We start from the raw sequence: 15,580 nt of genomic DNA, 5'->3' as shown, positions 1-15,580 counted from the left end.
CCCTTTTTTAGTGGTACTTGGGTTAATGTCAGAAATGTGTAACACATTTTTTATTGCCGGGATCATGTAACGGATGTTCCTAGTGGATTGTGTATATGTCTCAACCTCGTCGACACTGGAGTCAGACTCTGTGTCGACATCTGTGTCTGCCATCTGAGGGAGCGGGCGTTTTTGAGCCCCTGATGGCCTTTGAGACGCCTGGGCAGGCGCGGGCTGAGAAGCCGGCTGTCCCATAGCTGTTACGTCATCCAGCCTTTTATGTAAGGAGTTGACACTGTCGGTTAATACCTTCCACCTATCCATCCACTCTGGTGTCGGCCCACAGGGGGCGACATCCCATTTATCGGCATCTGCTCCGCCTCCACATAAGCCTCCTCATCAAACATGTCGACACAGCCGTACCGACACACCGCACACACACAGGGAATGCTCTGACTGAGGACAGGACCCCACACAGCCCTTTGGGGAGACAGAGAGAGAGTATGCCAGCACACACCAGAGCGCTATATAATGTAGGGATAAACACTATCACTGAGTGAATTTTCCCCAATAGCTGCTTGTATAAACAATATTGCGCCTAAATTTAGTGCCCCCCCTCTCTTTTTAACCCTTTGAGCCTGAAAACTACAGGGGAGAGCCTGGGGAGCTGTCTTCCAGCTACACTGTGAAGAGAAAATGGCGCCAGTGTGCCGAGGGAGATAGCTCCGCCCCTTTTTCACGGACTTTTCTCCCGCTTTTTTATGGATTCTGGCAGGGGTAATTATCACATATATAGCCTCTGGGGCTATATATTGTGATTATTTTGCCAGCCAAGGTGTTTTTATTGCTGCTCAGGGCGCCCCCCCCCCCCCCAGCGCCCTGCACCCTCAGTGACCGGAGTGTGAATTCTGTATGAGGAGCAATGGCGCACAGCTGCAGTGCTGTGCGCTACCTTGGTGAAGACTGATGTCTTCTGCCGCCGATTTTCCGGACCATCTTCATGCTTCTGGCTCTGTAAGGGGGACGGCGGCGCGGCTCCGGGAACGAACACCAAGGACGGGTCCTGCGGTCGATCCCTCTGGAGCTAATGGTGTCCAGTAGCCTAAGAAGCCCAAGCTAGCTGCAAGCAGGTAGGTTCGCTTCTTCTCCCCTTAGTCCCTCGTTGCAGTGAGCCTGTTGCCAGCAGGTCTCACTGTAAAATAAAAAACCTAACATATACTTTCTTTCTAGAAGCTCAGGAGAGCCCCTAGTGTGCATCCAGCTCAGCCGGGCACAGAAATCTAACTGAGGTCTGGAGGAGGGGGCATAGAGGGAGGAGCCAGTGCACACCAGATAGTACCTAATCTTTCTTTTAGAGTGCCCAGTCTCCTGCGGAGCCCGTCTATTCCCCATGGTCCTTACGGAGTTCCCAGCATCCACTAGGACGTCAGAGAAAAATAGATAAAGGAATAGGAGTAATAAAACAAAATTGTTTTGTAATTAAATAAAGCCCCTTTTGTTTCACTGATTTCCATGAGTAATCACCATCCTGAGATGACACAGGTTCATGTACAGTAAAGCCACCATAATTGTTAAACAGGCTTCCCAACGAAAAGGGGAGCTAATACCGATAACTGCAATGCTGCCGCCAGGAGCAAATCTTTAACTTATATGGGCAAAATGAGAATAAGTATTAACGCTAGCAGATAAAAGAATTAGTACTTTTTGTTCTTTAAAACATTATCTCCATAATGCTCTGAATAAAGGATGATTCCAAGGTCACGTTAAGGCAACATCTCCATTCCTCCCGTTTTCTACGCCTCCTGGACCGGACCAGGCCTGTGGCCCTCGCCGTGCCTTATCCTGTGGTACAGTGGAGCAGAGGTGCTGACCGATTGGCTTCACTATTCAAAATGACCACAACAAATAACTGAATCTGCTTATTGCTGTCTGACAATTAGACGCCACCTGGTCTTAGCTGGAGGAGCTGCCTGGAACCGATGATTCCTTTGGACAGAAGCCTCTGGACCATGAAGTTATTTGTGGAAAACTTGTAATGGTTGTCTAAACCCTTTCCTGGACAGCAAACGTAACATTGTCTCCTGGAAGTGATACACTGTCCGTGTTCTGCATAATACAGTAAAACAAAAGTTCAGTTACATTTTACTTTTTTTTTTTTTAAAGTTAAATCCGGAGAATTATAACTTGTAGTTACGCGGCGTCTTTAAACCTTTAATTATGATTCTGGTGTAGAGTAATCACAAGGCAAATAAGCCGCTTACTGGAAAGCAGTGGAGTATGTGCCATGAACTCTACGTTACTGGTCGTATTGAGGTCTGACATCTATTGGATCTATTTGGCGGGATGCAGAGGTCTTACAGTACAACCATTATGGTTAATAAGTAGTCCAGTGGTACTCAAACTCGGTCCTCAGGACCCCACACAGTGCATGTTTTGCAGGTAACCCAGCAGATGCACAGGTGTATTAATTACACACGGACACATTTTAAAAGGTCCACAGGTGGAGCTAATTATTTCACTTGTGATTCTGTGAGGAGACCTGCAAAACATGCACCGTGTGGGGTCCTGAGGACCGAGTTTGAGAACCTGTGAAGTAGTCAATTTAATTAGTCGTTAAGTTGATTTTTGCAGTGATATTCTGGACTCTGTTTACGTCTGTTTGGTATATTCAGACATAATTCATTCAGGGATATAGTCAATTACAGTCAGAAGTTCCAACAGGGCGGAAAGACGGAACTTTCCGCCGATAATCGGAAGTTTCCAACACTTCAATATTCAATTGAAGTGCTGTTTTTCCGCCCTGTCGGAACTTCCGTCAAGTCGAAAAACACATGGATCAGCGGAATCCATGTTCTTCCACCTTGCCGCGGTCGAAAAACGGTCAGTTTGCGACCATTCATTTTTGCCCATAAGAGAGGGTGGAAATGAATGGTTGGAATGGGAGGGGAACGGCCCGCTATTGAATACTGATGTGTCGGATCCTCTCCGTCGGAGAGGATCAGACTGTAATTGAATATACCTCCGTCGTTATTCAGAATAACAATCAGTGCATATACACTGCTGGCTGGTGATCAATATTTCGCTTTATAACCGTTTCATGTACAGTTGGTGTTTCCGACTCATCATACTTATCATTTATAGGCATTGAACTTGTTCTGCTTTCCTGCCGGCTGCTAGTTGCAGGCACATACGCAGTTCCACCCACCATCAGAGTAGTACACAAACCAGGTTCATGTGGTTGAGCAATTCATTGTAACCAGTGGTGTCTGCTGCCTGTGAGCACATATAAGCATAGATGTGTGTAATAATAAGAATTTACTCACCAGTAATTCTATTTCTCGTAGTCCGTAGTGGATGCTGGGACTCCGTAAGGACCATGGGGAATAGCGGCTCCGCAGGAGACTGGGCACAACTAAAAGAAAGCTTTAGCCTAACTGGTGTGCACTGGCTCCTCCCACTATGACCCTCCTCCAGACCTCAGTTTAGGATACTGTGCCCGGAAGAGCTGACACAAGAAGGAAGGATTTTGAATCCTGGGTAAGACTCATACCAGCCACACCAATCACCCCGTATAACTCGTGATACAATACCCAGTTAACAGTATGATAACAACTGAGCCTCTCAACAGATGGCTCAACAATAACCCTTTAGTTAGGCAATAACTATATACAAGTATTGCAGACAATCCGCACTTGGGATGGGCGCCCAGCATCCACTACGGACTACGAGAAATAGAATTACCGGTGAGTAAATTCTTATTTTCTCTAACGTCCTAAGTGGATGCTGGGACTCCGTAAGGACCATGGGGATTATACCAAAGCTCCCAAACGGGCGGGAGAGTGCGGATGACTCTGCAGCACCGAATGGGCAAACTCTAGGTCCTCCTCAGCCAGGGTGTCAAACTTGTAGAATTTAGCAAACGTGTTTGACCCCGACCAAGTAGCTGCTCGGCAAAGTTGTAGAGCCGAGACCCCTCGGGCAGCCGCCCAAGAAGAGCCCACCTTCCTCTTGGAATGGGCTTTCACTGATTTAGGATGCGGCAGTCCAGCCGCAGAATGTGCAAGCTGAATCGTACTACAGATCCAGCGAGCAATAGTCTGCTTTGAAGCAGGTGCACCCAACTTGTTGGGCGCATACAGGATAAATAGCGAGTCAGTCTTTCTGACTCCCGCTGTCCTGGAAACATACATTTTCAGGGCCCTGACTACGTCCAACAACTTGGAAGCCTCCAAGTCTTTAGTAGCCGCAGGCACCACGATAGGTTGGTTCAGATGAAAGGCTGATACCACCTTAGGGAGAAATTGGGGACGAGTCCTCAATTCTGCCCTATCCATATGGAAAATCAGATAAGGGCTTTTACATGACAAAGCCGCCAATTCTGATACACGCCTGGCCGAAGCCAACAACATGACCACTTTCCATGTGAGATACTTCAATTCCACGGTTTTAAGTGGCTCAAACCAATGTGACTTTAGGAAATCCAACACCACGTTGAGATCCCAAGGTGCCACTGGAGGCACAAAAGGGGGCTGATAGAGCCGAAATCTGGACCTTAATGGAACCCAATTTTAGGCCCATAGTCACCCCTGACTGTAGGAAGTGCAGGAAACGGGCCAGCTGAAATTCCTCCGTTGGGGCCTTCCTGGCCTCACACCACGCAACATATTTTCGCCATATACGGTGATAATGGTTTGCGGTTACTTCTTTCCTAGCTTTAATCAGCGTAGGAATGACTTCCTCCGGAATGCCCTTTTCTTTCAGGATCCGGTGTTCAACCGCCATGCCGTCAAACGCAGCCGCGGTAAGTCTTGGAACAGACAGGGCCCCTGCTGCAGCAGGTCCTGTCTGAGCGGCAGAGGCCATGGGTCCTCTGACATCATTTCTTGCAGCTCCGGGTACCAAGCTCTTCTTGGCCAATCCGGAACAATGAGTATAGTTCTTACTCCTCTTCTCCTTATTATCCTCAGTACCTTTGGTATGAGAGGAAGAGGAGGGAACAAATAAACCGACCGGTACACCCACGGTGTCACTAGAGCGTCCACAGCTATCGCCTGCGGGTCTCTTGACCTGGCGCAATATCTTTCTAGCTTTTTGTTTAGGCGGGACGCCATCATGTCCACCTGTGGCCTTTCCCAATGGTTTACAATCAGTTGGAAGACTTCTGGATGAAGTCCCCACTCTCCCGGGTGGAGGTCGTGCCTGCTGAGGAAGTCTGCTTCCCAGTTGTCCACTCCCGGAATGAACACTGCTGACAGTGCTAACACGTGATTTTCCGCCCATCGGAGAATCCTTGTGGCTTCTGCCATCGCCGTCCTGCTTCTCGTGCCGCCCTGTCGGTTTACATGGGCGACTGCCGTGATGTTGTCTGACTGGATCAGTACCGGCTGATTTTGAAGCAGGGGTTTTGCCTGACTTAGGGCATTGTAAATGGCCCTCAGTTCCATAATATTTATGTGTAGGGAAGTCTCCTGACTTGACCATAGTCCTTGGAAGTTTCTTCCCTTTGTGACTGCCCCCCAGCCTCGAAGGCTGGCATCCGTGGTCACCAGGACCCAGTCCTGTATGCCGAATCTTCGGCCCTCTCGAAGATGAGCACTTTGCAGCCACCACAGCAGAGACACCCTGGTCCTTGGAGACAGGGTTATCAGACGATGCATCTGAAGATGCGATCCTGGCCACTTGTCCAACAGGTCCCACTGAAAGGTTCTCGCATGGAACCTGCCGAATGGAATTGCTTCGTAGGAAGCTACCATCTTTCCCAAGATCCACGTGCAGTGATGCACCGACACCTGTTTTGGTTTTAGGAGGCCTCTGACTAGAGATGACAGCTCCTTGGCCTTCTCCTCCGGGAGAAACACTTTTTTCTGTTCCCAGGAACAGTAGACGTGTCGTAGGGACCAGCTGTGACTTTGGAATATTTAGAATCCAGCCGTGCTGTTGTAGCACCTCCCGAGATAGTGCTACCCCGACCAACAACTGCTCCCTGGACCTCGCCTTTATCAGGAGATCGTCCAAGTACGGGATAATTAAAACTCCCTTCTTTCGAAGGAGTATCATCATTTCGGCCATTACCTTGGTAAATACCCTCGGAGCCGTGGATAGACCAAACGGCAACGTCTGGAATTGGTAATGACAATCATGTACCACAAATCTGAGGTACTCCTGGTGAGGATGGTAAATGGGGACATGCACGTAAGCATCCATGATGTCCAGTGATACCATGTAATCCCCCTCGTCCAGGCTTGCAATAACCGCCCTGAGCGATTCCATCTTGAACTTGAATTTTTTTATATACGTGTTCAAGGATTTCAAATTTAAAATGGGTCTCACCGAACCGTCCGTTTTCGGCACCACAAACATTGTGGAATAGTAACCCCTTCCTTGTTGAAGTAGGGGCACCTTTACTATTACCTGCTGGGAATACAGCTTGTGAATTGCCTCGAACACTGCCTCCCTGCCTGAGGGAGTTGTTGGCAAGGCAGATTTGAGGAAACGGCGGGGGGGAGATGTCTCGAATTCCGGCTTGTACCCCTGAGATACTACTTGTAGAATCCAGGGATCCACCCGTGAGCGAGCCCACTGGTCGCTGAAGTTCTTGAGACGGGCCCCCACCGTACCTGGCTCCGCCTGTGGAGCCCCAGCGTCATGCTGTGGACTTAGAGGAAGCGGGGGAGGACTTTTGCTCCTGGGAACTGGCTGTATGCTGCAGCTTTTTCCCTCTACCTCTGCCTCTGGGCAGAAAGGACGCACCTTTAACCCGCTTGTCCTTATTGGGCCGAAAGGACTGTACCTGATAATACGGTGCTTTCTTTGGCTGTGAGGGAACATGGGGTAAAAATGTAGACTTCCCAGCTGTTGCTGTGGAAACGAGGTCCGAGAGACCATCCCCGAACAACTCCTCACCCTTATAAGGCAAAACTTCCATGTGCCTTTTAGAATCTGCATCTCCAGTCCACTGCCGAGTCCATAACCCTCTCCTGGCAGAAATGGACATTGCACTTATTTTGGATGCCAGCCGGCAAATATCCCTCTGTGCATCCCTCATGTATAAGAGTGCGTCTTTAATATGCTCTACGGTTAGCAATATAGTATCCCTGTCTAGGGTATCAATATTTTCTGACAGGGAATCTGACCACGCAGCTGCAGCACTGCACATCCATGCTGACGCAATAGCTGGTCTCAGTATAACACCTGTGTGTGTATATATAGACTTCAGGATAGCCTCCTGCTTTCTATCAGCAGATTCCTTCAGGGCGGCCGTATCCGGAGACGGTAGTGCCACCTTCCTTGACAAGCGTGTGAGCGCTTTATCCACCCTAGGGGATGTTTCCCAACGTGACCTATCCTCTGGCGGGAAAGGGTACGCCATTAGTAACCTCTTAGAAATTACCATTTTCTTATCGGGGGAAGCCCACGCTTCTTCACACACTTAATTTAATTCCTCAGATGGAGGAAAAACAACTGGTAGTTTTTTCTCTCCAAACATAATACCCTTTTTTGTGGTACCCGGGGTAACATCAGAAATATGCAACACATTTTTCATTGCCTCAATCATATACCGTGTGGCCCTATTGGAAGATACATTAGTCTCATCGTCGTCGACACTGGAGTCAGTATCCGTGTCGACATCTGTGTCTGCCATCTGAGGTAGCGGGTGTTTTAGAGCCCCTGATGGCTTTTGAGACGCCTGGGCAGGCACAGGCTGAGAAGCCGGCTGTCCCATATTTGGTATGTCGTCAAACCTTTTATGCAAGGAGTCGACACTGTCGCGTAATTCCTTCCACAGAACCATCCACTCAGGTGTCGACCCCACAGGGGGTGACATCACATTTATCGGCATTTGCTCCTCCTCCACATAAGCCTCCTCATCAAACATGTCGACACAGCCGTACCGACACACCGCATACACACAGGGAATGCTCTGACAGAGGACAGGACCCCACAAAGCCCTTTGGGGAGACAGAGAGAGAGTATGCCAGCACACACCAGAGCGCTATATAACACAGGGATCCCACTATAAATGAGTGTTTTTTCCCTTATAGCTGCTTATATTATATATATATATATATATATATATATATATATACTGCGCCTAAATTTAGTGCCCCCCCTCTCTTTTTTACCCTTATGTAGCTTGGCACAATGCAGGGGAGAGCCAGGGAGCGTCCTTCCAGCGGAGCTGTGAGGGAAAAATGGCGCCAGTGTGCTAAGGGAGATAGCCCCGCCCCTTTTCCGGCGGACTTCTCCCGCTTTTTCTGGAATTCTGGCAGGGGTATTTTTACACCTATATAGCCTTCCAGACTATATATGGTGTAGATTTGCCAGCCAAGGTGTCTTATATTGCCCTCAGGGCGGCCCCCCCCAGCGCCCTGCACCCATCAGTGACCGGAGTGTGAGGTGTGCATGAGGAGCAATGGCGCACAGCTGCAGTGCTGTGCGCTACCTTGTTGAAGACAGAAGTCTTCTGCCGCCGATTTTCTGGAACACTTCTTGCTTCTGGCTCTGTAAGGGGGCCGGCGGCGCGGCTCCGGGACCGAACATCAAGGTCGGGTCCTGCGGTCGATCCCTCTGGAGCTAATGGTGTCCAGTAGCCTAAGAAGCCCAAACTACCACCAGTTAGGTAGGTTCGCTTCTTCTCCCCTTAGTCCCTCGCTGCAGTGAGTCTGTTGCTAGCAGATCTCACTGTAAAATAAAAAACCTAAAATATACTTTCTTTCTAGGAGCTCAGGAGAGCCCCTAGTGTGCATCCAGCTCAGCCGGGCACAGGATTCTAACTGAGGTCTGGAGGAGGGTCATAGTGGGAGGAGCCAGTGCACACCAGTTAGTCTAAAGCTTTCTTTTAGTTGTGCCCAGTCTCCTGCGGAGCCGCTATTCCCCATGGTCCTTACGGAGTCCCAGCATCCACTTAGGACGTTAGAGAAATATGTGGTGACTGCCTTAACCAGGAATCAGCAACCGCCACTACTGTGTGTGGATCATGGCCCACAGGCAGGGACAGACGAGGGCAGGATGCATCTTGCCGTTTTAAAATTGTGCAGGGACATTGCGTACAAACATGAATCGGCCCCTAATGCCAAAGCAAAACTGCAGGGTTCCAAAATGTATTTAAATGTATTTTAATGATGAGGGGAACATTTTATTACTTTGTAGCAGGGATGGGGAACCTTCGGCCCTCCAGCTGTTGTTGAACTACACATACCAGCATGCCTTGCTACAGTTTTGCTATTTGGCCATGCTAAAACTGTTGCAAGGCATGCTGGGACGTGTAGTTCAACAACAGCTGGAGGGACAAATTTTGCCCATCCCAGATTTATAGATATATAAATGGTATACACACCAGAAATATATAATGCTTCCTCCATCACTAAATACATTCATATTTACTTAATATTGCCCCTTGATATGATTAATAAGGGTTGCAGTCGTTAGGTCGACAAGCATTGGGTCGACCACTAAAGGTCGACATGTGCAAGGTCGACAGGTCAAAAGGTCAACACGAGTTTTTCACGAGTTTTTTCATTTTTTGACCTTTTTCATACTTTACGATCCACGTGGACTACTAATGGGAACGGTAATCTGTGCCGAGAGCAGCGGTAATGGAGCGAGGCACCTTGCCCAAAGAATGGCGAGCCATGCGAGGGGACGCGGTGCACTAATTGGGGTTCCCCGTCACTCTACGAAGAAAACGACACCAAAAAAAGTTAAAAAACCCATCTCAACCTTTTGACTTGTCGACCTTGCTCGTTGATCTAACGACCCTGTCGACCTAGATACCCTGTCGACCTAGTGCATGTTGACATTTAGTGGTCGACCCAATGCATGTCAACCTAATGTGTGTCAACCCAACGACCGATACCCATTAATAATATTGCTCTCTTAATAGTGAATCAGTTTTCCACTAATATATTAATAAAATAGTATTTTCCTCATAAGAGAGCGATCAATGTAACCGTTTCTGACTTCTTCTGCAATAGATAAAAATTGCCGGAAAACCCAAAACCGACGCTTAGTAAATATTCCGCTAAGCTATTCCCAGGTCCTGTTTTAGATTGGCACGCAATACCAGTGTTCATGTAGTTCAGCAACTGCAGATGTGTGAGAAATTCTGCAAGCCCCCGCAGCGCCTGCGTTACACAGAGTACGCAACATGGGACTGTCGCCATCGGGTCAGATGGTATAAGAATTGAAAAGTGATTGGCGCTCCTGGGCGGTAACTGGATGGTGGCCTGTAGTGAACACAAAAAACAGTCCGTCTCCTGCTGCTGGAAATGTGTGTGCGGATGGTGATTTGTAAACACCAGCGGAACTATAACTGATCCTATTCAAGTCCACTTTAGCTTAGCCAGGCAGTGTGGTTTACCAGCCGTACTCACTGTTACACTGGCTGAGGGCATGAAGTGAAGCATCTGGTACTGTCTCCTGGATGCGGTAGCAGTGCAGGGTAGTACTGGGGGCAATCTGGATAATGGAATGACGCATCCCCCGAGGAGCCATATTGGAGACTGCGCAGTAACTCTCTCCTATTCTAACACGGGCGTCATGTAGTTACTAACGCTGCTCCAGCAATTATGCTGCATTTTTTGTTTGTTGATGTTAAAGACTAAACATTTATTTCAGAACTTCAAGAACATGAACATCTCTGGTTACGGTAGTAGTGTTTGGGTCATAAATCACCCCATTATCTCCTTCCCTATTTGCTGTCAAACTGTAAAGGAAAAAAAAAAAAAAGTCAGCCACCGCCACCATTAGAACCAAACGTAAAGGATCTGGTTAGGTCACTATCTCATCTACACAGTTGAATATCGCATATCTTCCTGCACAAAACTGCTCGGTACTGCCCCCACTTCTGGAACATCCGATCAGATGTTGCCCCACATAGACACTGAGAGCCTGCAAGTAACTGTGCCCCAGGACAACCCTGCTGCAATGCTAGATGTGTAAATATATATTTTTGCATGCAGGGTAAATACCGGCTGCTCTTGCATGTAACCCACAAACACTGGACCGCTTTATTTACACACTGCAATCTAGATCTGAGTGTGAACACGCCCCCTCTCACATCTTACATCTGCCCCACCTGCAGTGCAGCATGGTATTACCCAAGTGCAAAGTTACCTGCTCTTTTTGTGCTTCGCTTCCACCTCAGATCAGGCCCTGTGTCTTCATACGCAGGCTTACCATACTATCCCTTTAATCTGGGACACTCCTGGATGACACAGGTTCCGTGGCTGATTAAAACCAGGTGAAATGCCGGCTTGAAGTCAGCCAGCCCCAGAACTTGTGTAATTCATCAGTGTCCCGGTTTAAAGGGGGTCTGGGACTGAGGGTCGACAGCACAAAGGTCGACACACATTATGGCGACGCCAATTTGTCGACACACCTTATGTCGACATGGACAAAAGGTCGACAGGAACAAGGTCGGCATGGAAAAGGGTCGACAGGAGTTTTTTATGGGTTTTTTGGTGTCGTTTTCTTCGTAGAGTGACCGGGAACCCCAATTAGTGCACCGCGTCCCCTCGCATGGCTCGCCATGCTTCGGGCATGGTGCCTTCGCTCCGCTACCGCTTCGCTCGGCACACTTTACCGTTCCAATCGTAGTCCACGTGGATCGTTAAGTATGAAAAGGTTCAAAAAAAGAAAAAAATCGCGAAAAACTCATGTCGACCTTTTCCATGTCGACCTTTTGTCCATGTCGACTTAAGGTGTGTCGGCCAATTGGCGTCGACATAAGGTGTGTCGACCTTTGTGCTGTCGACCTGGAGTCCGGATACCGTTTAAAGGGATAGTACGGTAAGCTTATTCATATAGCCACTTGGTGGCTTCTACTAACCTTATCGATTACATTTGGCAAGACAGACCATATATTAGACACACAGGTTATTATGTATTGTGTATGTTTGTGTACAGGGTGTGACGTTAGCACATTAGTGTAACCGTAATGAAACACAACAAGACAGAAAAGGAAATACAGTGTTTCCAGCTTAGAATGGAGTTTAATGATAGATCGGCCACTCTAGTGGAATGATGTCACTGCTCAGTAAGGATCAGTATACAGCTGTGGCATGTGTAGTGCTGTCTCCATGGCTCTAACTGATATGAAATGTATTGCTGATAGCTCCATGAGTCACACAAATGTTGGTAGAAGGAACCTGCTCTGTCCTCGGATCAGACTGCTTTCCCCTATAAGCTTAAGGGCAGCGACTGAACCAAGCCAATAGGCTGACTGCTGTTATGGTTCTTCTGGGTGTAAAGGAATCAAACACTGATCAACGGCACAAGTCTAACACTGATCGATGACTTTAAAGTATACAAGTTACCCCCCCCGAACCCCCCATCAAACATAAAAACACTCATCAAAGACAGATACTGTATATAGATAGATCAAATATTTGCCTATCTACATAATAGCAGCACCAACAATGCCCCATTCCTGGACGGTCATATTTTCTATCTTCACAAGTGAAGGAACCTGCAAGTAGCAGTCAGAGATATGTCAGTATGTGCATTTACCTGCATATGTATTAGTGTATTCTTACCCATATCTCCTCCCATGCTTGCATCTAAAAAATAATACTTTATACATTCAAAATGCATGTGCTGTACCACCCGCACCCACCAAAGCCACCAGAGGTACGCTTGGCACATAGACTTCTTTAACACGATAACAGTGTCCTTTTTCAGTATTAAAGTCAGAACTACTTAAAAAATAAAAAGGTAAAAGTTCTTTAAGAATAGTTGTCGCTTCTTCCTCTTCTTATGGCCGCTGAGTTGTGTCCCACTGAGCTGACCCGTGGAATTTCAGACACCTTCATGGCATGCAAGCCTGTCTGCTTTTCCATCTCGAGGTCCGTTCACAATACTGTAGCTCTGGGAATGGTTAGTGTCCATGTTACGAAGTTTCCCATCAGATGCCGCTAGTGAGATCATTAATTACACGCGCCTTAACCAGCTTCCGTAAGAAGTCCTTCTCCTTCTGGATGTTGTGAGTCCATGACTGTAACATAGATAGGACACAGAGAAAGGGTGTCAGTAGTGCACAGTCAGTGTTGTGACGGCGTATATCCATTGTAATGCACAATGGGGTAGATGTATTAACCTGGAGAAGGCATAAGGAGGTGATAAACCAGTGATAAATGCAAGGTGATAAATGCACCAGCCAATCAGCTCCAATATGTAGATTAATAGTTAGGATCTGATTGGCTGGTGCGTTTATCACCTTGCACATATCACTGGTTTATCACTTCCTTATGCCTTCTCCAGGTTAATACAACTGCCATTGTGTCACATAAAAGCCTTCTGCTGAAATCAGAGAGTAATACCTTACGGACGGTGTTATAATAAAATATGCCTGTCCTAGGTATTGGAAGACAACTGTTGAGAGGCGTTGGGAATGGTATGACAGCAGCCGGGATCCCGGCCGCCAAAATGCCGGCAGGGGGGAGAGAGCAATGATGCCACAGGTTCTATTCTCACTCTATGGATGTCATGGACACCCACGAGTGGAATAGCCCGTTAGCCGGGATTCCGGCTGTAGGCATCGTCAGTGGTCGGAGTTCCGGCTGTAGGCAGTCAGTGGTTGGGATTCCGGCTGTAGGCATCGTCAGTGGTCGGGATTCCGGCTGCAGGCATTGTCAGTGGTCAGGTGGGTTAGGTTTAGGCAGCAGGGATAGGGGGGTTAGGTTTAGGCACCAAGGGGGTGGTTAGGGTTAGGCTGCGGGGGAGGGGGGGAAATTAGGCGGAACGCCCCTTCTTCAGCCCTGTCGGCTTCTTAAAAATCGGGATCACGGTGTCGGTGTTACGAACGCCTGGATCCCGTGTGCCAGTAAATCATACTGCTCCCGTAGCAGGGATATATATGCCAAGCTATGTATTTGCCTGTGTGTCTAATGCTGGTTTATTAGAGGTCATGTACAGTCATAACTGAGAGACTTGTAATCCAGCCCTTGAATGACTAATATAAAAGTTCTTCCAGAAAAGCTGACATGCATTTCTTGTGCTGAGTAGTTGTCAGTAATAGTCACCGTCCTGTGTGACAGTAGAAGCAGCAGGGTGTTAATAAGGCAGCAGTCACTCTGATTAATGTCGTCTGCTACATGATCAACGTTTGTCAGTAGATATTAATATATAGTATAATTATCTCCTGCTTGGTTTATTCCTGGCCAGACAATAGTTTTCTTAGAATAATAAAAGCAGGTAACTCTATCAGCTATTGTGCTGGGCAAGACGTCAGTAAGGTGTGAGCTCACCTCCCGGCTGCTGTTGCTTATGCAGGGAATGTAGCCTTCTCTGGAGGGAGAGTAGTGCAAGCTGTGCAGCCCATGTGAGGAAGTACAGGTACCGGCAACAGTTTGATAGTAACGTCCTTAACGTGTTTCCCCACCAACAACCTTCTAAGGAAGCCGCCAATAACATACTGAGACGGGGAAACGCGTTAAGGACTTTACTATCAAACTGTTGCCGGTGCCACTGCTTCCTCACATGGGCTACACTGCTTGCACTACATTGCTCCATGAGCTACAAGTCGTGTTATACATAACGCGTGACTGCCGTGCGACTCTGTAGCGCCGGATGTCTTTTCTGCATCTTTTGCCGAAATGCGTCTTATACGCAATGTAATGCAATAGGACGCACAAGCAGCTTCTGCTGATTAAAATGATATGCAGCATGCCTATATTCTGTGTGTGACTGCGACTGTATTTGCATACAAAATGCTATGCTACAGTGCTTTCGTGGAAAACACTAACGTTTCATTTTGGATGCAGATAGAGCCGCTATTACACACAGAATATAGGCATGCCGCATATCATTTTAATCAACAGAAGCTGCTTGTGCGTCCTATTGCATTACATTGTGTATAAGACCCATTTTTGCGGAAAAAGCTCAGCGCTACCAAGTCCTACCATGGCATGACGCGACTTGAAGGGCTGTTTAGCGTGACTGCAGCAAGGATGTAAGAGTACTCATCTGTATTACATATTTAAAATACAGTTATAACTGAGTCACCTATATCGTTACGTATTGATCATATACGAGATTCATGGAAAGTCTAACTTAGATTTTGAAAACCCCGATGTGGCTGATGATAGTATGCTCCAGTGCAGACTCTCCTACTGTACCTCCTTCTCTGCAGGCAAGTCCGGCTTAGCTCCCCCTGGCAATAGCCAAATGCTCACCACCTCACTGTGCTGGATTCCTGTCCATGACCAGACAAGGTCGTAAACAGTCGCCCTGACATGATGGCAGCTTTGCGGACTATTCTAATGCTACTGCTAGAACCAATCACTGATACTTTATTTATTAACAGTTTCTTATATAGCGCAGCAAATTCTGATGCGCTTTACAACTGGACACAATTAGATGACAAAACTGGGTAAAAACAAACAGTCATAGAGGTAGGAGGGCCCTGCTCGCAAGCTTACAATGATACTCTGCAGGAGGTTTGGAAAATAGCAGCGCTCGTGGGAGCAGCACTATAATTTCAAACAAATGGAGAGCCGGAAATAAATATAAATTATTTAATGAATATTGCAATTAAAATGTATATGGCATAAAATACATGTAGCATAGATTGCAAAAATAACACTTAATTCGTTAAAAAGAA

At 47.4% G+C, this 15,580-nt stretch overlaps 1 protein-coding gene across 9 annotated transcripts in view; it reads right to left on the bottom strand.

Annotated features, from left to right (window-relative positions):
- Positions 1-11,941: 11,941 nt before the first annotated feature.
- Positions 11,942-15,580, bottom strand: part of ST3GAL3 (ST3 beta-galactoside alpha-2,3-sialyltransferase 3) — an 810,547-nt gene continuing 806,908 nt past the window's right edge. For all 9 annotated transcript variants that reach the window (XM_063939361.1, XM_063939357.1, XM_063939363.1 and 6 more), the window contains one exon: positions 11,942-12,973. In XM_063939361.1, coding sequence (XP_063795431.1) covers positions 12,884-12,973 — 90 coding nt within the window. In that variant the 3' untranslated portion in view covers positions 11,942-12,883. The remainder of the gene's footprint in view (positions 12,974-15,580) is intronic.

Source organism: Pseudophryne corroboree, chromosome 9 (genome assembly GCF_028390025.1).
Source record: "Pseudophryne corroboree isolate aPseCor3 chromosome 9, aPseCor3.hap2, whole genome shotgun sequence".
NCBI lineage: Eukaryota > Metazoa > Chordata > Amphibia > Anura > Myobatrachidae > Pseudophryne > Pseudophryne corroboree.
Note: the sequence above shows the minus strand (reverse complement) of the source record. Positions and strands in the feature narration are given on the sequence as shown.